Raw genomic sequence first — 24205 nt, 5'->3', positions numbered from 1 at the left:
ACAGTAAGTATCTGTACTTTCTACTTCACTACATTTCTACAAAAGTATCTCGTTACTCGTTACATCCAAGTCTCGTTGCTCTTTTTTTCCGTTAAAATGTGAAGTTCAGGGTCTTAAGGTGGCGCCGTAAAATCCGAGCAATAACGTGACTTAGTGTCTGTTGTCACCCATCGGCTCCACCTTTACTCGCACACGGAGTTCCAGACATGCGCAGTGGTTTCCTCTGAGCGTCAGTAATATAATAGTACTGAAGCGCTGCATAAATCATAAGATATGGCGACATGTAAAATCAGCAGGGCTTCGCTTTCACAGACGGTGGGACTTTGTCCAACTTTTAGCGTCACTTGGAAGGAAAGCTTAAAGAAAGGTAAGATCTGTGGACGTGATGCTAGCTAAGCTAGTTGTATTGACTGAGACACATGTTGCATCTGCATGACTGACATGTCGCATATATGGGACAACGCTGTGACCAAAGTGCAATATTGTAATATGACATTCAAGGAGGATCCGATTCTTCTGGACGGATCTTGACTAAGTCATATAGTACTGAAGCCTCACTGAGAGCCGTTCTTTGTTCTTGTAATGCTCTGCGTAGACTGCAGTAGCTATTTTATTTCATTAAAATATCTTTATATTTAATTGGTGAATAAATAAAACAAGAACGTAAGAACACAGAACATGCTCATTGCTCTTTGTTTTCGTCACCTGTCGTGGTGGAAGACATTGCAGCAGGAGGGAGGATGAGAACAGTCACGGTGCTCCTCCTGCTTGGTTACTTCTTGCTTATTGGGCCTTGGACAGTGTTCATAGTTGAGCGTTGTTAATTGCTGTTTAATGGTGCAGACAATTATTATTTCTGACATTGGCAATATGGGCAACCGCACAGGGCGTTATTTCTTTAGGGATGGCAGGAGACCTGTGTATTGTGGCACAGAGATGAAAGCAAAACAGAATGAGGAAGAGTTTGAATTGATACTGGTAAAATTTATTTCAGCTCTAAGTATTTCATATCTAGGTGGGAAAGTGAATCTTTCAGATCAATTTGAGAAGCAGTTTTGATAGGTGCACTAAATTTTATTGTCATGTAGCGCGGGGTGCTGGTTTTGATTTGGTCTTGGGTTCAGTGGTCCGGACTACAACTCTGCTACGTGGCTCCTTGGTTCCATGTCCTCCTGTGCCAGTTGGATTTCTTTCAAAATAAATGTGTGGCAAAAAAAGTGAAGTTCATGTTATGTTAGGACAGGAGACGAGATGTTTCCATCCCTGAAATTATGATGCATAGAATCATATATCTAAGTCTAATCTATGTTACAGAATAAACGCAATAAAAACATGCTTTATCTGTGGCATATGATCATATGATCGGTCCACTTAATGATATTAGTGATTAGGTAATGCATTCAGCAAGTACTTTTACTTTTAATACTTAAGTATTTTCAAAAACCAGTACTTTTTTACTTTTACTTAAGTAAAATGTTAATGTGGTACTTTAACTTTTACTTGAGTACATTTTTGTCTGTGTATTTGTACTTTTACTTAAGTACATTTTTTGTGTACTTTCTCCACCACTGGATCTCTATACAGGAACAGAACTTTAAATTATTCTATCAAACTTGTAGAAGAAATTACAGTTCTACGACTTTAAGCAACTGAAGCATCAGGAGAAATGTTCCCTGACATTTATACAAGAGTTCATTGGTAAATATTTCCTACTGTCTTCCTTCCTTCTGTCTTTTTAACCATGCTCCATAAATTTTGTTTAATGCAGATACTAAATCTTTACAGATACTAAATCTTACGGGGATATGGAGAAAGAAAAACAAGCGATCGCAACTTACTTTTTCGAGATCCTGAGAAACATTCTCAAGATCTGTGAAATGTTTGAAAAATTGCGAGTTCCTTTTTTGAAAAAAGGAACTGAAGTAAATAAATAAATAAATAATAGAATACCAACTACTTGAGTGATCGGCAGCAGTAGGACAGTCTGGACAGCATAATCTTCTGCACAAAATCCATCAGCACAAACACTCCAACGAAATGTGCTCTCTCTCTCCACAGCCCTTCTCCATCAGGACAAGGAGATCATATTGCTGTCACCGCTCTGATTCAAAACAATTATGAGTCTGTGTACAGATAGAACGTGGATCAGCTGGTCTACTGGAGCAGTGGCAACCACCTGAAGTTAACCCTTTCAAGATTTTACCATCGTCAAATAATAGGGACCCAAGTTCTCTCTAGAACTGTGGTGGTGTTGCCAGAAAGACAATGTCCAAAAGAAGATCCAGCAAAGGTTAAAGTCCCTGCAGGTGCCTCAGGTACTGCTTGTCATCTTTGATACCGCTATTATTCTGTATTTTGTATGTCTATCCATTTATAAATAACCTCTATAAAGCCCTCTGTTACCTTTGTCTGAATGAAAAACTTTGATTCACTCACAACATTTTGGGATACTTTCTTATTCTCAAATGAACCCATTTAGTTAAAGACATTCTTCCACGGGTGACCATGATAGCTTTCATTTTACAGAGTCAACATCAGTGCTATAAGTGGTGCAGTATGCAACTGTACTTTTAGATTTGACTTATCAAGACATTTTTTGTTGTAACAGGTCAGTCTGTTTTTCCCCATTGATGCACTCCCTGAATCTGTGGAAAAAGCAGTTTTTTATTTGTTAAAAAAAGTTTAAAGTATCCAATAAATTTTGTTCCACCTCCCAATTGTGTCCCACTTGTTGATTCTTCACAAAATAATAATTTTAGATCTTTATATTTGAAGCCTGAAAAGCGGCAAAAGGTTGAAAAGTTCAAGGGGACCGAATACTTTCGCAAGGCACTGTACATAAACCAAGAAAGGATAATACTAATCAAAGGAAACTAAACGGAAATGCACAAAGAACAAATGCAAGAAAAAACTAAGAACTAACTAAAAATACAGAGGAATAAACCTATATGGCAAGGCCTTTTCAGCAATAATTAATACAAGGGACTATGAATATGGTAAAAACAAAGGGTTTTCAGATAAAAGGTAATATAATATTGTTGAAGTGCCATGGCTTTGTTGAAACCACATCTAATACTAAGAAGATATTTTACAGACCATAAACAGTAATAATAAGGAATTTATTTATGCTTTGAATTAGATTTTATCGTTAATATTATGTTTGATGTCAGTTTTAATGTCATGATAAGTGACTCCATTACACTTTCAATTTAACTTCTTATAATTTGATTAAGAGCCAGTTTTGTTCTTTGTAATTTCTGTACAGTAGAGATGTGCCTATCAGGTTTTTTCCTGCCGATACCGATACCGATCACCCATGAGGACCGATCGCTGATACCGATCACATAATTATTATTCTTTTTTTAATCATAAACACTATCGGTTACATTATGTGGAAAAAGGAACCATGAATTCACCTCAATTTAGACAAAAACTTGTTTTTAATAACTTTTTCCAAGAAGAAAACTAAACAAAACAGGCATTGTGCAAATTGTACTACTATCAATAATACTATCTTTAACAGACTGATAACATATGGAGGCTCTGAAGAGGCTAAATAATGCAAAGAGCCAAAATAAAACCTCTCAACATTGCCAAAAAAAATTCAAGTATAAAACTTAACATTCAAAGGCAAATACAGGATCCATTACAATAAACAATCCAGAGTTACTGAATGAAAACTTCATGTTAGCATGGCGGCTAGCTGATTACTGCTAGTTCTGATTGGCTGTTTCTGACTGAGCGGAGTAATTATGCAGAGCAGGGAGGAGATCGATTATTTTTTTAGAGATTATCTGTCTCATGTTAGGACAGCGAAAGTTTTAATACGTATGTAAAATGTATTTTTTAAGTTAGATGCTGCAGCTTTAAACAGAGGTTTGGTGTGAGAGTCACTACCAGGTGGAGCAGAAGCGGCGCTCCGTCTGTGAAATATTACTACCTGTAGCGTAGCAGCGGTTCAACAGCGAGAGCAGAACCAGCGTCTTACATCGCAGCTCGAAGACTTAAATAATTTTGCGTGTTATTTGTTTAGCTTTCTGACCGTCATGCTAATCCAGGTGAGTGTTTGTAGCTGTGCTCTGCTTTACCTGCTATCTGATCCTCCATATGTCATTTTTACTGCAGTGAGCCTCGATGTAGCCAAACTACATCAAGTATGGCATTGTTTTTATGTCGTATTAGCTTCGTTGTGTTGATGCATTTTGACCTGCTTCAATTTTCCACCGCAACACACAAACTTCCCCATTCACTCAGTGCGTTATAGTTCCACATCGCTTAGAATTTGTTGCTGCGCGTTTGCGCAGAGTGAAGGAAAGAGGAGACCAGCTGCACAGGAAGGCTGAGAAATGAGATGCAGGTGATCGGTATCGGCAACAAGAGACAATGATCGCCGATCATGCACTTTTTCACGGAAATCAGCCGATTATGATCGGTGGCCGATCAATCGGCACACCTCTACTGTACAGTAAAACTACTGATCTATAAATCAATAGACAGGTCTTTGTAAAGATATAATACAAATTTCTGTCCAATATTTATGGCATTAAAAGGATCAGGAACTTTTGTTTTTCCACTTAAAGCACTGGTTTTCACAGTGAATGCCACATGAGTGAAATTTTATAGGTGATACTCTGACATCCCGTTTTACCACAAGAAAATGTCAAAAACACTGAAGAGAAGATGAGTTATGATTGATATATGTGCAGCGCTAGCCATGCTTTAATGTTGCAGAACACAGTTTTTTGTAAATGGTTTAAAGTTTAAACTAGCATTGTTGTACATTTTTTTATCTGGTTACTTTGGCCAGATAAAAAATGTATCTTTTACACCTTTTATCTGGGCAGATCAGATAAAGGTTAGTTGCTAAATCTTGTTAGTTTCAAGATTTAGCAACTAACATCAGAATATGGCACAGAACGAGAAAGCTGATAAAGTTTGAATTGACTTGTTTTGTGCCACTCTGATTGGCTTTCTTTCTTTTGTGTTACCTCGCAAAGCTGGTGGTGTTCTCGCTAAAGCCTGAATATGCCCGATTTGGGTTGTCTTGGCCCTTTTATCACAGCCTGTGGGGTTTTCCCTGACTGGAAACTACAATACAACCTGTTGAATGTGACAGGTAGCCAATCAGAAAGCGCGGTGACGTAAGAAGAGAGGGGAATCCCAAACAGCATATGAGCAACAGAGATGATACGTGGAAATGTTTATTATTATATGTAAAGGTCATTATTATGTGTATTCAGTTAAAAATGTTGACTATGAAAAAACATAGTCATCTCCAGTGCAGCAAATAGAGCGGCTGCTCCCGCCGTCTTTTATCCACCTCCTTTTCTTTTTGTTACGTCTTTTATTCAAATGACTCCACAAACTATCACTATTGTTTCTGCATCGTCATCTGTGTTTGGTTATTCTAAATTCCCGTATGCTATGTTGGGGGTTTTACTGGATTATCCTCTGGAATCGGGATGTTCGTGACTGGAATCGGTTCCTGCCGTGTGGCTGGACACACGAACCCATCCAACCTGTTGTTATTTTATCAGCTCTGTGGCCACTGAGGTTTGGAGAATCGGCCGACAATTCTTAAATCTTTCCGTCTAAACCAGACTTAAGACTCACAAGCTCTACTCATCTCCTCTCAACCACTGCCCAAACGCTCTCTGACTCTGGTCGCTATGGTAACATTTACATACCCCCTTCAAAATAAGATAGAGATGCACCACAAAAACGAACATTTTACTTTTGTGAAAATTTTAACTCACGATAATGACTAACGGGAGCCCTGAGCTTGTCTCTCTGCAATGAGACGGTCCCATCTGGGAGTGAAGTGTTGCTTATGTCCACAGCCTGCTTGGTCTCTACGTGGCGAAGCAGTTTGAAGCTTCATTGCCTCATTAGCAGCCGGTCGCCGCATGTTACGCAGAGCTGCTTGTAACATGGGATTCACCTACCAGTCCGGAATAAATCCATTCTCCTGTCTCTTCTCTGGGCCTTTTCCCCTTTGCAAAGAAACTTTCCAAAGGCATCTGATCTTTTTCTGACTTTTTCTTACTCATTTTGCTGCTTGTGGGCTCAATGTTGACGCGCAAGTAACAGAAAGAATCCGGTTAAAGGATTTTCAAAATAAAAGATCCTCCAGACTCAAATAATACATAAAACGGAAATATTTAATTATTTCTTGCGCGGCCCGGTACCAATTGGTCCACGGACCGGTACCGGTCCCCGGACCGGGGCTCGGGGACCACTGTCCTAGAGGACTCCGTAATTTTAGAAATATAAAAACACATTTTTTTTAACATAACACTTAAAAAACAACTTTTTAAAAGTGTTTTTTGCCGTTATGATTTTGATTGTACAGACATAATCAAAATCATAACAGCAACAATAATGAGAGTTATATTAATAATAAAATAATATTCAGAGCAAAGTAGCCTACATCTTCTTTTAAGGGGGCAGTCAGTGACCTGGATATTGGACAGAGGGGTGATGGCCCAAAAAAGGTTGAGAGACATTAAGTGCCTTTTAAACATGTTTTCAAAGAAACAATAATAAAATAGCGTTAATTGACAAACCAAAAAAAAACCATTTTATTGGTAAAATAGCTCAGCTAGCTTTATCAGGTAGCTCAGATAAGTTATAACAAAAAAAGGCAGTTTTATCATGTGGTACCACTAACCTTGGTCAGTTTTGGTAGCGGGTTTCCAGTTCTCAGCACTAATCACAGGCAAGCACACCTGACCTTTCTCATCGATGTTGGGGTGATAGATCTTTGTCTTGAATGTGATTTTGGGAGGCTTGAATGGGTACTCGGTTGGAAAAATTATTTCAATCCTGAATGCACCTTTGTCATACGGTGGATTGTCCTGGAAGAAAAGTTAATGATTAAAACTATAAATCCAAATTAAGGCAAATCAGCCTAGAAAAACAAAAAGAGACAACTTCTTACAGGAACAATAAGCCCTTGCCATGACAATAGGTTTGATTCCTCAACTTGAATGTTTCTGAAGTTCTTCATCCCAGATCTCCGAATCTCTTCAAGTTCCTAATAAACCAAACACGACACATATTATTCATTAAAAGTCTCAACTTCAAATGCTGTGATCGATCGACGGATAGAAACATACACACAAACTAAGAGGCAATCTAAGGAGGACACAAAAAATAATCTGTGGAAAAAGGAAACCAGACTGTCTGAGGAACAAATTAAAACTAACAGAATACCACAGATCATCATTGCTGCTTGCAAGTCACGTCAAAGAATCCAAGAGAACCACAAGAAGCAGTGAAAAAAGCAGAGCAAGGACGATTGGTGACAACATCAGACTCTTCTTAAACAGAGATGAATCGTCCACATAAGTAGAACAAAGCTGAGGTGGTCATAAGCGGTGGACAAATTAACAGAAAAGGTTCCTCTCAGACAAAAAGAACCCAGCCCTGAATGTATCACGCTCCCAGTTTAAGCGGAGGCCCTTCTGGAGAGTGAGACCAAAGGTCACTGATATAGCGAAATGTGCCTGTAAAATTCACAAGAATTATTCAAGTTTAAAAAAACGCACCATCTTGAAATTATAGATACATTATCTGTTACTGATGTAATGGCTTCATTAATCTGTAATTAAGAAAACACTGATTGCATGTGTTTTCTTAGTAGGTAGATGTAAAGCCTACAAGAACCTTCCTAGCCCTTCAACTAACAATTATATTTGTTATCAAGTATTGTGATGACTAATCAGATAAAAAAACTGGCACATTTCAGATTTTTTATTTTACCATTTAGGCCTTTTTTAAGTATGCAATATCAGAAAGACAATAATAGACGCAAAAAATAATTACATTTATTTTAAAGTAATATAACTTGGCCAAAATCCAATACAATGGCATTCTTTTAGTTTATTTGTTAAAAAGGAAGTGTCTACAGCTAAAAACAAAAAACAAAACACTTCTAGCAATGTGAAAAGCTCGGCCCCTTTTGCTTCACTTCTCTCAATACAGTGTGGTGTTAAGCTTTTGACCATTTCAGAACTGAGTGAAATCTTTTAGTAACACTTATTTTGAAGGGCTGTGCATAATACTGTCTTAAACAAGGCATAACCCCTGTCATGAACATGAAGGAGTCTTCATGAATATTTATGACTGCTGTCATTAAGTGTCATTTGGTAAATAATTACACTTTTAATACAAAGTTGACACTGTTTAAAATGTCTTGTCATTATCCTGGAAAAAAAATATCCTTGTTATGACAACTTGACATTAATCAAGAATCATCATCTGTCATAAATATATCCTAGCAGGGGTGTATTACCAAACTTTAAAAAGTTGTGTGTTTTTGCAGGATTACAATATCCTGTCAATTCTAGTTAATCTTAATTGTGACAATCGTGAGACCATTATAGTTTTGTCATTAATATTTTCCCTTACACACTGGAACACATTGAACTAGTTACGGATATCATCAAGTGTTACTACACTGTAAAAAACTTCAACGACACAGTCATCAATATTTCCCCTTACACAAGTGGAACAAGCAGGATCAGTAATAATGAGGTTATGTCTTACTACACTGTCAAAAGCTTTAACCACTAGGCCCGTCACCATTACACATTTTGCTGGACGTTAAAATGTCCCAGAACTTATTGCGATAAACCATAATATTGTTTTGAGACCATTTCAAGTAATGTGATAGTAATAATGGCATAATAAAAATGCAATAACACATTTTCAAGGATCAATAAACTTTAAATTCTTATAAACATTTAAACACTGGAACTGGGGGACATCGGTAATATCCAAAATAATTTAAAAAAATCCCAACAGAAACAATGAAAAAAATTTATTCTTAAGTCTCTGTAAACAAAATTGTCTTTCAAAAAAGGGGTTAGTTGAGATCAAAGCACCAGCCTGAAGACCAGTTTGGTAGAAAGAAAGAGAAAAGAGAAGAATGCTAAATGAAGAAATTGAAAATTATTGAGTTTCTTGTAATTTATTGTGCAATTACTTTTATTGTTTATTGTGACAGACGTACTAACAGTCATTAATATTTCCCCCTACCTGAAAAAAAGTGGAACAAATAGGACCAATAAAAGATTTCATTAAGTTTTATTGCACTGTCAAATGATTTAATAACAGAGTCATTAATAATTAATCTTACATAAAATAAAGTGAAGCAAGTAGCAGCGATTTGCGCCGAGACAAACTTCAGAGATCAAGCCGCCCGCTGAGGCGCCAGAGATCTGATTGGTGGGCGCTCCCTGTTCAATGGATCAACTATAAAAACTATAAACCCATCTTTCTTTCAGGAATAATTCTGATCTGCCAGTAAAATGCTCACCGCAAAAGCGATGCCTTTGCAGTCCGGCTTACTAAAAAAAAAATATATATATATATACATTTTTTTTCTTTTTTATAAAAACAAAAACAAACAATGCTTAGCCTAACAGGGGGCCATGTAAAGCATAGCCAGGCTTAAAATACACTAGGGAAAACTCTGTAAATTCTATTATTATTACATGTACTATTCTTAGTACAAGTAAAATAATGACTAGAGCTCAACAAAACTTTCTGACCAAATATTTGTTTGGCAGAAGTTCCAACCAGTTATTCCTAATGCAAAACTAACTAATGTTTTGCATTCTGTACCAGAAGTAACTGTACCATGGCTCGTCCTCATAAGCCTCTTCCACACCTGTAGCATGTCTTCAGTAGCGTCTTTTGTCCCCTTACCATGTGTTCTTAGGCAAAAACGAGTCTGTATGTGGCTAAAGTTGGCAAAGCAAAGAACACAAGCACCACGTCGCATCCGTCAAGCTGCTAAATAAAACACCCAAAGGGTAACTTTGAGTAATGTAGTAGCTTACTATTTGCCAAATTAAAATTGGAGGGAAAATTTATTTGCCTGCCTTCAAAAACGTTTATGAATAAGGGCTAACCTTACAGTTATGGAGTTTGATAACTTTAGCTAACGTTAAGTTACAGGAAGCTTGCATTAGCTTGAATCACTGAAAGCTAACTTTACCAAGAAGAAAGTCAATGTTTTCTTCTCAAAGACAATCTAAAATTAATAAGACACATACCTTATATATCTATTAGACGTACTTCTTCGCACACTGGAGGTTTGGCCGAGTGTTTTAATCTGTGTTCGTTAGGCGCGCAAGATGATGGTTTCTTATTATTTTTACCACCCTGCAATGTTGGTGCACTTCTGCCTCTCATTGGTGGAGATGAGAGGCATCTCCACCAATGTTTTAAACCTGGTTTAAACCAGGTTTAAACCTGTTTTAAACCAGGTTTAAAGCAGGTTTAAACCTGGTTTAAACCAGGTTTAAACCTGCTTTAAACCTGTTTTAAACCAGGTTTAAAACAGGTTTAAATCTACTTAAAACAGGTTTAATGTGTTTCATTAGTGCTTTGTAGACATCTTGCTAGAATATTGTGGGATCAATTAGATTAAGAAACTTAAGACTAACATATGACAGAGTAATGTAATAAAGCAACATAATTGCTGTGTGTTCCAATGTAAGGGAAGGGAAATATTAATGACAATTATTAATGGTCTTGTGACTGTCACAGTTAAAACTAACAAATGCCATGTTAATGTAGTAATACCCAAAGATACATAACTTTTTAAAGTTTGATAAGTAATGCCTGTTATAACATGGATGATGATTTTTAGTTAATATCAAGTTGTCAAAACAAAACCATTTTTTGTGAATGACAATTTGTCACAAAGACATTTTAAATAATGTAATTTTTGTATTAAAACTGTAATTGTTTACCGAATGACACTTAATGACAGTCACAAATAGTCAAGACTTCTTCATGTTCATGACAGTGTCATGTCAGTCTTATGCGCATTCCTTCAAGAAATGTTGCCACATTTCTTTAAATAATTTGAACTGGTTGAAATATTTCTATTTATGTTGTTTTAAGTAGAACAAATTGATGGACAAAAGTACACAATGTGTACATTTTTGTACAGTTTGGGCTTAACATCTGCTCCAAATGTGCTGTCATTTCAGCAAATTGCTTTTTTAAATATCTGTATACTCCAGTTAATGATTAATTATGTAAATTAGTCAATTTTCTCTGTAACTGGTTCATTATGTAATTAATCCGATTAATCGTTTCAGCCCAAGATCTTAAAATTTACCATTGATCCCACAACAAAAAACATCTTGAAGTTATTGTCAAGGTCAATAACAAAACTGCAGGAACTGAGATTGACATGAAAACAACAAATTGTTAATATTGAAAAACGAAGACGGACCTGCATGTATTCATTTGGCAGTTGTAGTCCATGTTGTTTACTGTGAAAATGAAGTAAAAAAATGAAAGGCTGCTGGATCTCACCATCAAGTCATGCTCCATAAGGGTGATGTTCTATGCTAGTGGACAAACTGAATCCTTTGCAACTGCGTCTGGTAGGGGAATGCTGATAGCAGTTTTCTTACTGATCATTAAAAAGCCTGTCAATTGTAATTTGGCTGTTATCACTTTTTTTATTTAACCAATACCATCAGCAGTTAAAAGGTCGCAATACACTTTGAATGTTTCAACCTTATTTTATTAAAAAATATACCCTTGAAACAATACAAACTTGTTTTAACTGCCCATAGGATAGTGCTCTGAAAGATAAATTAAGTTTGTATAATTAATTGTTATACAAACTACAAAACTAAGCAAAACAAAATCATTTCCTTGTCTTTCACTTTTTACACTTTGAACACAGGTTAGACTAGAGACCCGTTTTAAGCCTTGTCATAATAAACTGCACAACACTATTTTGCTTTTTGTTAAAAATCACAAGGTCTGAGGTACTTTGAGGACATAACACAACTTAAACAACCAATAACACGAGTTAAGTTTTTGGTTTCCTTGTGAAAACAATTGTTTTTACATATAAAAACAACCTAAAATATAGCATGAAAAAGTTTACAGTACCAAAGCTCCTAAATTACAAACATGCAACAAAAAAGTATAGAATTTGTACTTTCATATGAGCAATAAGAAAAACATTGGCACAGGTTAGTTTATTCTCACAGATTCATTGCAGTAACTATGGCAGGTTTTTCTTGATGAACAAAAACATTTCTGCATTTTCACCAGACATGCAACTTCTTTTCTGAGCTACTACATGTCCAGCCAAGCGTTTGCTTTCAATACTTGTGAATGGGGCAGACAGACAAGCTCGGGCAAGTAGAGCAAGATGAGGGAAACAATTTCCATTGAGCCTCCAGAAGGCCAATGGGTTCTGGCTCCTTTCAATAGGAACCTCAGACAGATAATTCTGTACCTGAATAGCTGAAAGGCCGGCCAGCTATTGCTCCTTATTAATATTCTTTTTCAAGATTTCAGTACTGCAAACAGTAGACCACACATTTTGGCTTCAGGTATGTCAGGAGGTCCCACTACAGAGAATTTTCCTGCAACAAGTTTCTCATCCACAGGTGTGCATCTGGTCTCCCCCTCTGCACGTTTGACCAAAAGGAGCAGTTTCAATTGATCTTTCACCTCTTCTGAGAAGTAGCGATTCTTGTACCTTGTTTTGCATCAACAAAGAAAGATGGGTCAATTTTAGTTTTTATGAGTTGCACGAATTTTAATGAATCCAAGTCATAAAAATTCCATACATTTTAATTTTTATGACTTTGAATGACTTGCATTTTAATTTTGCATGTAAATGAATGCATTTCAATCAAGCAATTTTCATTTTTAATTTAATTTAAATGTTTGTTGAAATATAGCACTAGGTTGAAATAACTATGGATAGAAAATAGAATACTTGTACTTACTTGCCTTGGATCAAGAATAGTGGCCAAGGGCGTCGCGTGACACAGTAGTAACAGCGAGTGGCCCGTAAACAGAGACCCGGCCATCCCGAGTTTGACTTATGTGCTTGGTTCTTTTGACTTTCAACCCTTCTCTCTCTGCCGTCTTCCTATTAGATTACTGTTAAATAAAGTCAACTAGTTCTCCAAAAACAAAATCTTTAAAAGCTCAAGGGCTCATGTTCAATGTTGTTGAATGTTCTTACAACAGCCTCCAATAGTGCAGCTTTGGCTGTACAATCGTGCTTGTTTGCCTCTGCAAAAGCTGCTCGAGTACAATGACATTTAGGATGACCTCTGCTGCTGTAGTTGTTGAGATAATCTCCTTTGTGAGTTCTTCAAATGGTGCAAGGATGTTCCGCACATTGGTCACACTGGTTCCAGTCAGTGTGACTGGTAACTCGTGCTCGGTGGCATAAACGCCAACATCATGTCTCTGCTCCAACAGACTGCAGCCTGTAGACCATCCTGTTCCACCTCATTGAAAAGACTTGTTGTAATCGCTTCCTGGGCTGACCTAACTGTATCTATGTTTGTATGTTGTAAACCGAGGAATAAGCAAGCAATGAATGCTTAAAATGTCAGAAAATTCTCCTTCGTGTTGCCGGAATAAATGCAATGCTGTTCTAGTTGTCCCTTGTTTAAGAGTTGCAGTGTGTGCCAAGCAGGGTAAACTTTACAAGTTGGTATCATAAAGTACTTGGGCCATATTATGAGCGTTGTCCCGTAAAACAACACTCATATCAATTATGCAAGAGTTCACAACAATCCAACATCACCTTAAATTCTGATGGTAAATTGGCAGCAGCGTGAGATCCCAACATTTTTTTACAGTGTTAGCAGTACTTGATGACAACCAAACTGTTTGTCAATCCACTGCATAGTAATATTCAACGTGGACATGAAACATCAGAAGTCCAACAGAACTCAGTTGCTGTCTTACACTGATACTTCACAACAGGAAATAAACAGATAACCCTTAGCTTGGCACACTGACCATTTCAAATGCAGTGCCTTGTCAAAGTATCCGGCCCCCTTGAACTTTTCAACCTTTTGCTGCTTTTCAGGCTCAAACATAAAGATCTAAAATATACATTTTAGATCTTTAGGCCTTTATTTGAAAGTGGTCAGACAGAAGGTGGGCAATGAGAGAGGGGAAGACATGCGGCACAGGTCACCAGGCCAGGACTTGAACCTGCGACAGCCGTGTGGAGGACTAAGGCCTCGTCACGTGGGTGGTGCTCTACCCCTGTGCCACCACAGCACCCCAAGAATAGACGCATCTAAATATGAAGGACACTATTTTGAGTGAATTTAGATTTCTTTCCGAGACCAAAGTCTGTATACAACTGCACAGCTTTTGAAACCCTTAACGTTACAGTGCCTTGTCAAAGTATTTGGCCCCCTTGAACTTTTCAACCTATTGCTGCTTTTCAGGCTTCAAACATCCATCTATCCATCCATTTTCTGTACACCCTTGTTCCTTAGTGGGGTCGGGAGAGGCGCTGGTGCCTATCTCCAACTAACGTTCCAGGCGAGAGGCGGGGTCACCCTGGACAGGTCGCCAGTCTGTCACAGGCTTCAAACAAAGATCTAAAATGCTTATCATTTTGTGAAGAATCAACAAGTGGGACACAATCGTGAGGTGGAACGAAATTTATTGGATATTTTAAACTTTTTTAACAAATAAAAACCAGCAAAGCGGGGCGTGTAATATTATTCGGCCCCCTTACTGTCAGTGCAGCAAACTCACGAAAGAAGTTCAGTGAGGATCTCTGAATGATCCAACGTTGTCCTAAATGACTAATGAATGTAAATAGAATCTACCTGTGTGTATCCAAGTCCCCGTATAAATGCAACCCTGAGACTGCTCCATGATAGTCTCAGGGTTGTATTTAAAGTGCAGAGAGCATCATGAAGACCAAGGAACACACCAGCCAGGTCTCAGATACTGTTGTGGAGAAGTTTAAAGCCAGATTTGGATAAAAAAAGATTTCCCAAGCTTTAAACATCTCAAGGAGCACTGAGCAAGTGATCGTATTGAGATGGGAGGAGACCACTGCAAATCTATCAAGACCCGGCCGTCCCTCTAAACCAGGGGTCCCCAAACTTTTTCCTTTGAGGGCCAAGTAACTTTTCCCTTCCCTGGTGGGGGCCGGAGTCAGTTTGTAACAGAAAAAGTGTGACGATTGCAGGAGTGCCTAAATGTAAAAATTTCTTGTTTTCCAGAAAACACAACCAAATAACCCTCTCTGGGTTCTTCACAGAAAAAATCCAGGAAATAACACTATGAAATAAATACTGTATTTTCCGGACTATAAGCCGCAGATATCTCTGCTTCTCCAGGTTTTCCACAGCGATGCAGCAGCAGCAGAGGGGGGCGGACACCCAACATTTGAGTCATAACAGGTCAATTGAATATCACATTTATTAGGGTTGAAAAAGAAAAATTTGCCAAGTTTAGATTTAATCGAACTGATTATGGTAGAATTCCGAACGGCAACTGTAACAGTAAAAGTGCTGATCCTTTGTGTCAGCACTTTTACTGACACGCCCATTTTCATTTAGCATGTGTTAAATGGAAATGGACACTTTCTTCTTCTTCTTCTTTAGATTTCAATGGCAGCTTGCATTGTTGCACTACTGCCATTTATTGAATCCTAATGTCTATACCTCAAATTCTCACAATGATCCCAGTATAAAAAAAACAAAAAAAATCTTCTTTTTCCCCTCAATGCTATTTAACTGATCAACAACATTCTCAAATTTCAATTCCCTATTAAAACCTAATTCCGTATGTATGTGCGCTTTCTTCTTTTATTTCCAATTTTGACTTCCAATGATTGACTTCCAATGAGCTCTGGTCAGGTGAAACCAAAATCAAACTTTTTAGCCGCAATGCAAAACAATACGTTTGGTGTAAAAGCAACACAACTCATCACCCTAACACACCATCCATACTGTTAAACATGGTGGTGGCAGCATCATGGTTTGGGCCTGCTTTTCTTCAGCAGGGACAGGGAAGATGGACGGAGCCAAATACAGGACCATTCTGGAAGAAAACCTGTTGGAGTCTGCAAAAGACCTGAGACTGGGATGGAGATTTATCTTCCAACAAGACAATGATCCCAAATATAAAGCAAAATCTACAACAGAATGGTTCACAAATAAACGTATCTAGGTGTTAGAATGGCCAAGTCAAAGTCCAGACCTGAATCCAATCAAGGATTTGTGGAAAGAGCTGAAAACTGCTGTTCACAATAGCTCTCCGTTCAACCTCACTGAGCTCCAGCTGTTTTGCAAAGAAGAATGTTCAAGAATTTCAGTCTCTCCATGTGCAAAACTGATAGACACAAATCCCAAGCGACTTGCAGCTGTAATTGCATCAAAAGGTGGCGCTACAAAGTACTAACGCAAGGGGGCCGAATAATATGGCACGCCCCACTTTGCAGTTTTTTATTTGTTAAAAACGTTTTTAAAATATCCAATAAATTTCGTTCCACCTCACGACTGTGTCCCACTTCTTCTTGGTTCTTCTGAAAATAATACAAATTTTAGATCATTATGTTTGAAGCCTGAAAAGTGGCAAAAGTTTGAAAAGTTCAAGGGGGCCGAATACTTTTGCAAGACACTGTATCTTGACATTATCATACCAAAAGACCTCCAAAAACTATTTAAATGTAATTATGTTCTCAGGTACTGGCAACCAATTTTTTTTCTTTATATTTTTTGTACTCTGAATGCATTTTTTAGAAAAGAGCAGAAAAAAATTCAGCCCATTATCTCTAACGGTTTCTGAGATTTTGGGGGATATCTATCCCCCAAAATCTCCTTGCCACAAACCCACCGTTGAGAAGAAAAAGATGGGGTTTTTGAAAGCCGATTACTTAAAAAATAAATACATTTGACATTTATTTGTAATGACATCCTTTAAATATTAATAAATTATATTAAAAAACATGAATATGTACAGTATAAATAGTTTACTTTTAAAATGAAGGTTCTTTAAAAAATTGAATTTTAAAAAATAAAACAAATTTCAATATTTACCCTGACAGCAGAGATGGCATGTTTGGGATACAATATTAAAAAATATATGCTGAAACCAAGCCCCAAAAGTTATGTTTCCCATCCTGCTATGTGGTCTTAACATGCTCAATTTTTGTAGGGGTCTGGAACCGTTCAATAAAGATTTATTAGACCGAAAAACTGCTTCCAAAGCCAACATGACCGACGGAATAAAACTTCTCTACTACAGATAAATTAGGCTGCTGAATAACATAAAAGCATCCATTTTTGGCCACCTTTAATAGTTTCCTTGATATTGCTGGTAGAAAATAGGGATTCTTTTGTGTTTTTAAAAAAAAATCTAATTTTAGAGAATTTTTGACTTGCACCAAAATGTTTATTTTTTTATGCATTTCATTGAAACTTCCTTCCTAGATGTCAATTAGACTGCAGCATCATATAAAAACATTTATTTATTTTCAGCTTTTCAGTTTGCAAAATCACAAGAAAAATTGTTAAAACAGGTCCCCGCTGGAACCGTGCACACGGTGAAAAGCTCAGGAGGGGTTCACTCGATCCGCTCTTAGAACTACCGGGGGCTTAAAACTCCGGTTATTCGTTTTTAGCTAGCTTCACCACGTAGCCACATTTAGCTTACAGAAGGAACGAAAGCTGGAAGGGGCGCCTCGGGGGAAGTCCGTTCGTGTGTTGATAGGCGTGGGGCGTCACGCACATTGATTCTGCAAGTGTGGTTCCAGTATTATATTAAAGCTAACAAATTAACCTTTATTTTTATACCCATTTTGTCGGGTTTATTTTTTATAATTCGTTGCTATTTGACGAAGTTCTAATACTTTTATGATTTACAAAAACACTAAAAAGATAACCCTTGACAAACCGGGTATGTATAGAAAGCCTATGGTTTAAGGTTTAATATGATATCACTGTTGGCTCATTTCGTCATGTGTTCGTGACGCCCGAACCGATTTTCTTGGACAATGTTTCAGCGCCTTTCAGGAGGGGCGTTCGAATTAGCATAAATAATGCGGCACTGTAAAACAAGGGGAACGGTATGTGATGGGTAATATTGAGCATTAAAATGCATTGCCCTGTTATATATATATATATATATATATATATATATATATATATATATATATATATACATTTATAATAATCATAATATATGTGTCATATATGTATTTATCATTACTATTATTTTTTATTATTAGTATTATTACTATTTGTTTCCCGCAAAAACGTGAAGAAAGTGACAACTTTGCCGAAACATGTTTGAGTTTTCACGGTGTCCGTAGTTCCCTACGCGCGTGCTTTCTCAGTGCTCATCACGAGCACGCGCGTATTTTGCCGTGTGGGCGGGGCGGAGCGGCAAGAAGACGCAGGGGGAACCGGATCTGATGGGGAAACGCGGATTGACGTAACACCGGTACCAGAATCAAAGATGATATCACAAGATGGAATCTTGCTCCTTTTCTAAGTTTTAGCTCTAGAATTGACTCAATTAAAAGGAATATACTGCCCAAACTGCTACTCGACATAACCGTTGTAAAATGGATCATATATGACTGAGACTTCACACCAAACAAACTGGATGGCAGGTTTAAAGACTGAATAAAAAAAGAAATTACTGCTCTCTGCACAACAATGAACAACGAAATCTTAATTGATTTAGAAACACTCAAGAGAAAAAAATTCTCTAGACAAACAGGACTTCTATCAATACTTAGAAAAAAGAAATGTTAACTTAAAAATTAAGCCAATTACTGACAAAAATATAAAGTAATAAATAATAAAATAATAAATCACTACAATGGCAAGAATTTGGATTGAAAAACTGGTAAGATTCTTTTATCACACCAACTCAGAAATTGGACTTAACAGAAATCCTCCTACTTCTTCAGAACCTTCATCATGTCTTTTGGGACTGACCAGTCATAAAAGATTAGTGGAAAGACTTAAATAGTGCCCTACAAGATATTTTCAAACAGAACATCCCTTTAGAGACTAAGTAAATGTATTTTGGCATAATATCTCAAGAAGTTTAAAAAAAATAAATAACTGATAACTAGAGGCGTGCTGATCGATCGGCCACTGATCATAATTGGCCGATTTCCGTGAAAAAGTCTCTGATCGGTGATCGCCGATCACTGTCTCTTGTTGCAGCCTGTGTTTGACTTTGAATGAATGTCTCCTTTTTTACTTGACATTACTGTATTTGATATAGGAAGACTTATTTGACTCGTATAATTTAGGGAACTGAGAGCCTTACTGTTAAATATTATTTTACTGATTGCAGGTTTTTCAGTTGTTCTTTTGACTGAGTAGCTGCTGTATTGCGCCTGCAAGTATTTTGCATGTTTACGTTAATTAGGTGAATTTATTACCATTTTTTAATTTCGCCAGATCACATAGTATCATTTATAACTAAAATAAAATAAACAGTCAATCCAGGCGATCAGCAGAGATCGGCCTCATTGGTGATCAGTATCGGAATCGGCAGCAAAAAACCTGATCGGAGCATCTCTACCGATGATTAATTAATTAATAGCAAGTTAAAAGAATATAAGAAAATGATTATCACAGGACAAACCAACTTTAGACAGTTGGATGGATATAACATTTAGCATATAAGATGGAAACAAATAACAGCCTCTCTCAATCACAAGACCGAATAATTTTGTCTGTGGTTCCAAAGTTAGGTAGAGTGTGTGGAACTCTTAAGACCCGAAGAACTCCTTAACTTTCTTCAAAGTAACTGTTCTTTTCCCAGCTTGTGAGAGCTCACAGGGGTCACAGACTGGCCCTTTGCTAGACTGTTAAGCCTCGGGCTTGGTCTCGGTCAGCATAATGGGTAAAAGCCAATTGAAGACTCTATAGTTTTTCTCAAAAATAAAAAATACTCCCTTTTATTTCCACCCTCAGACAAACAACAAGATCTGACTTAAAAGCAACATTGGGATCACAGCACAGGTGCAGTCCACCACCTCAGAAACAACACAATGCTATTATTGCTAATGTCTGTAAAACTGTGTTGCATGTGAATGCTTACAACAACAGCTGACATTTGGTCCTTCAATTTGAAAGAGCACGTCTGAGTGATAATAAGCAGTGCAGCTTAGCTTTGGCTGTGCAAACACCTGCAATCTTATGGTGACCATTATTAGTTCAATACTAAGAATAGTGTTGGTTGAGTAATTGACTATATTTTCATTCATTTTTGCATTTTACAGTACATAAAAAGCAATGTCCTAAAATATTTGTCTAAGACAAACATTCGGCCTCAACCTTGGTCTTCACTTCATCCCTGGCCTGCAGTGGCTGACTGCAAACTCAGTATGTTTTTTGTGAAGCTCCCCCAGATTCTTAAATGGATTTTTCCAGGTGCACTCTCCTACCACATTCTTTCTTTCCACTCAAATTTCTATGCATGGATAGAGCACTCTAAGAACAATTAACCTCTTTATCAGTGGTTTCGAACTCAAGACCTCCAGGGTCAGAGGACTGCAGTTTACACCCTTGAATTAAACGGCTACACTGCCTCACTTATAGGAATGCGCAATATAAACTGCATACAGTAAAAACTATAGAAATTTGTCCTACGGTAGCGATCTGCAATCTACCACCTAAGTGCAGTAATACTTGTTGATGATGTAACCAGCCTGCATCAAAACAGAGCCAACAGGAAGAAGTGCGGCTGAGAGCACAAGGGAAGAGCTCATTAAAAAGGCAGGTGCAAAAAGGGGGGTTAGGAAATACAACATAGTTTTACTACCTTAAAACGATGCAAGTAGTTAACTGGGTACCAGCAATGCAGCTGACTACAATTTCCAATCACAAAAGGAAGGAAAAAGCAGGATTTGACTCAGACATCCATTCAGTTATTGTGTTTCTATATAGAAATATTTTTTATCTATTTATTTAACTTTGATTTAACCAGGTAGTCACTACTGAGACTATACTGCTCATATCATTGCTTAAAATTAGATTTTTGTAAAAGGAAATGATAAAGGTAATGATAGGCAGCATAAAACAAAATTTACAAATATTACATACAAACATCCTAAAAAACATATAAATAAAAATTCCACTCAAATAGCATGCAATTTTTTTGTTTCTATTTTAAGTTTTACCCAAATCGTATCATGATATATTTTGTTAGTACTGCCACCCATCACAATATATATTGTGATATGAATTTTATGCCATATTGAACATCCCTACTCACTAGCATTATTGTTATCTTAAACCTATTTTAGTAACTTATGCAACAAAAAAATAAGCTCTCACAATGGTCTTCCTTGAAACATCAACAGTTCAGGCCAGCAGACACCAGAGGTCCCTGATGACATCACCAATTATTTTTCTCCCCAATGATTTTGAACCTTGTGTTTATTGGAATGCTTATGTTAGTTTGCAACCAAACTTGTCTCCTGTTGCTTTGGAATAATGCATCATACAGTTTGTTCTAGACACAATGAAACATTTGGAACAAGCTCAGCAAATAGAAAATGAAGAAGCTTGTGTTTAAAGAAGGGGTTTCACATTAACAAACTGTATGCGTCTGTGCTTTAAATGCTTATTTGGTTAAATATGCATTTAAAGCATATTTGTTTTTCATTCAGTGAAGTTATTGACAGTGGGTATCCAGAAACTTTGCTCAAGTAAGAGTAGCAATATTTTATAGCAATATAATATTATCCAAAGCTGGCGTATATAACTTTTATAAAAATTATGTTTTTACTATTTGTCAAAAATGTCACCATGTTGTCGGGTCGCGGGGGCAGCAGCTTCAGAAGGGAGGTCCAGACTTCCCTCTCCCCAGCCACTTGTTCCAGCTCCTCCGGGGGAATCCCAAGGCGTTCCCTTCTGAAGCTGCTGCCCCCGCGACCCGACCCCGGATAAGGGGCAGAAAATGGATGGATGGATGGATGGATGGTCACCATGTTGTGACAGCATGAGACAAACGATCTGGAAAAAATCAAGCTCCTCCACCTCCTTCCAGTGGTACGATTGTACTGCTCCCAGTCAAAAACAACTAATCAGAGCTACGGTGAAGGTCTTAGCTCTGTCAATCATCCTCATGTGTGAGCTGCTTAATGTACTAATGATGGAGAAATAACTGTTTATCATCAGGAAAACTGTTTATCAGCAGTGGTCATGGTAACTAGTCTGAGCAGTTGTGGCAGAGCAGGCTAAGTTGCATTACTTATAAAATAAACAGTTACTGCCAAACCTGACAATTTTGTCTCCAATTAATTGCCGGAATCATTGGTAGAATATTCTATTACTAAAATATTCATAGCTGAAGCACTACACACAATAAGAATCTATTCTTTCTCTGAGGTCCAGACTAAATTCTTTTCTCATTTTCTATTGGCATGATGCATTTGCTTCTTACCAAAATAGTCAGATGTTCAAGTGACACTGGCCCTGCTAACCAGAGTTTAGGGATGCACAATATTGGATCTTTGGTCGATATGCCGATATACTAAAGCTCATTTGGCTGATAACCAATACCAATATTTTTTCCTATACCTACTTACTGAAACGATATGACTTTCTCTACTGTGTAATTAAAATATTGCATTCTTTGCCAATTTAACCTGCTATCAAATGCAAATGCTAAAAAGAAGGATGAACATGATCTAACACTTTGAACTTATGTTTAATGTCAAATTTATTCATAACATCTGCTCTCTCTAAGACAGTAACAATACTCAAACAGTAAGTCTTCACAAAACTAAACTACTTGTTCACAAACAAAAAGCACATCAGTCATGCATTAATGCTTAGCAGTTTATGTTGTGCTGTGCTGCAGGACTCATTGTCACTGGTTAAAAACGCCTTTTAAATCAGTGAATTATTTTGACAGCATGGCCAATGTCCAATATTAAATTTTACAGTTAATATCAGCCGATACAGACACCATGCTGATAATATTGTCTATATCTACCAGAGTTACATAAGTTTTGACCCTATTTGACTAACCTCCCCACCCCAGACACCCGTTTTTAAAGCAAATTTAATGCTCAATTATATCTTGGAAGAACAAAAAAAGCAGATATGATAATTTTGGCCTTGTCAGTTTTCAGTTTTCTTGTTACAACTCAAACACATCAAAAATTATATACTGATCAAATGTTTTGGTGATTTTGTCTTTTGGAGGAATAAAAAAGTATGAACAGATTTTATCTAGGTATTTTTCTAGGTAATAAGGGTTTATGTGACTTCATCAAGTCAATAATAATTCTGACCCTCAATACAAAAAGACCGCATTTTTGAAAAACCAGTGTTTCGTAAAACAAAGTGCACCACAGTTGATTAAATAAAACTCCACGCAAAAAATAAATGGAAGTTCGTTTCCATAATGTTAAACTTCCTACCCAGGATTCACCGTTAACAACTATCCTGTAGGGTGTGATCGACTTAAACCACCGGAGTGATGAATTATTACCATCTTAAAGTAATAAACTGCCTAACCAGTCTCGCAGTGAAATAATATACGTTTGGACAAAAAAACAAAAACAAAACAACATCAAATTTCCACGACTTCTTTAATCAAAGCACCGGTGCAACCGATACCCAATCGTATACAAAAACCATAAGATGGATGTCTTAGGAGGGCTAGCTATGAATTTACACCACAACGTTACTGCCTGGCTGGACGACCAGCATGACCTCTCGTTAACCGAAGATTTAAAGATTAAGACAGTAAGTACAGCATTGAACTGTTTCATTATTTTGTATGCTCTTAGACACAATATGATCACGAAGTTTGGCCCCCACAAGGCATCTACATATTAAGAAGAATGCATCAGAGTTCAAACGGAAACGTTTACCTTGGCCAGCCTTCTGCTCGCCGCCATCTTGAAGTCGTTGTGTTGTTCCCAGAATGCACAGCGCCCCCCCCCCCACAAAAAAAAAAAAAAAAAAAAATCTTCTTCTTCTTCTTCTTCTTAGTGTTTATTGGTAGTTGGCAAACATTGAAATTCTGCATTACTGCCACCAACTGTTATGGACTGAGGACCATAATGTCATTTTACATTGGTAAATTAGTAATTAGTATACTACTTACTAATTAGTGAGATGGAATCATCCAAAGAACTTAAACACACAACATCTTTTAGTAAGAAAATTAAAAACATGGGAAAATGTCTGGGTACTGTAAATCAATTATATCTCAACTGTAACAACACACATCAATACACATCTCAAGTGATGGTAATCAGAAAATTGAGGTTACAACCAAAATTAGACCGAATTTATTCCTATAAACCTCAAGGAGCATTTTTGAGATCTGGGGCCAGATAGGTTCAATCAATCAATCAAATTTTATTTGTATAGTACATTTCAGCAGC

General features: G+C 37.1%; 1 protein-coding gene across 2 annotated transcripts in view; it reads right to left on the bottom strand.

The window, feature by feature from the left end:
• The window catches only part of ube2l3b (ubiquitin-conjugating enzyme E2L 3b), a 35233-nt gene extending 11469 nt beyond the window's left edge, over window positions 1-23764 (bottom strand). The window contains exons 1-3 of one of the 2 annotated variants that reach the window (XM_008402238.2): window positions 23687-23764; window positions 6941-7036; window positions 6671-6857 (exon numbers count right to left, since the gene is read on the bottom strand). In XM_008402238.2, the coding sequence (XP_008400460.1) occupies window positions 6671-6857; window positions 6941-7036; window positions 23687-23713 (310 nt within the window). In that variant the 5' untranslated portion in view covers window positions 23714-23764. Of the gene's footprint in view, window positions 1-6670; window positions 6858-6940; window positions 7037-11257; window positions 11279-23686 lie in introns of those variants that run through there. The other variant, XM_017303186.2, reaches the window with a different exon arrangement.
• Window positions 23765-24205: the final 441 nt, after the last annotated feature.

Source organism: Poecilia reticulata, chromosome 9 (assembly GCF_904066995.2).
Source record: "Poecilia reticulata chromosome 9, P_reticulata-male-v2, whole genome shotgun sequence".
Classification (NCBI taxonomy): domain Eukaryota; kingdom Metazoa; phylum Chordata; class Actinopteri; order Cyprinodontiformes; family Poeciliidae; genus Poecilia; species Poecilia reticulata.
This window is presented reverse-complemented; position numbering and strand designations above follow the sequence as displayed.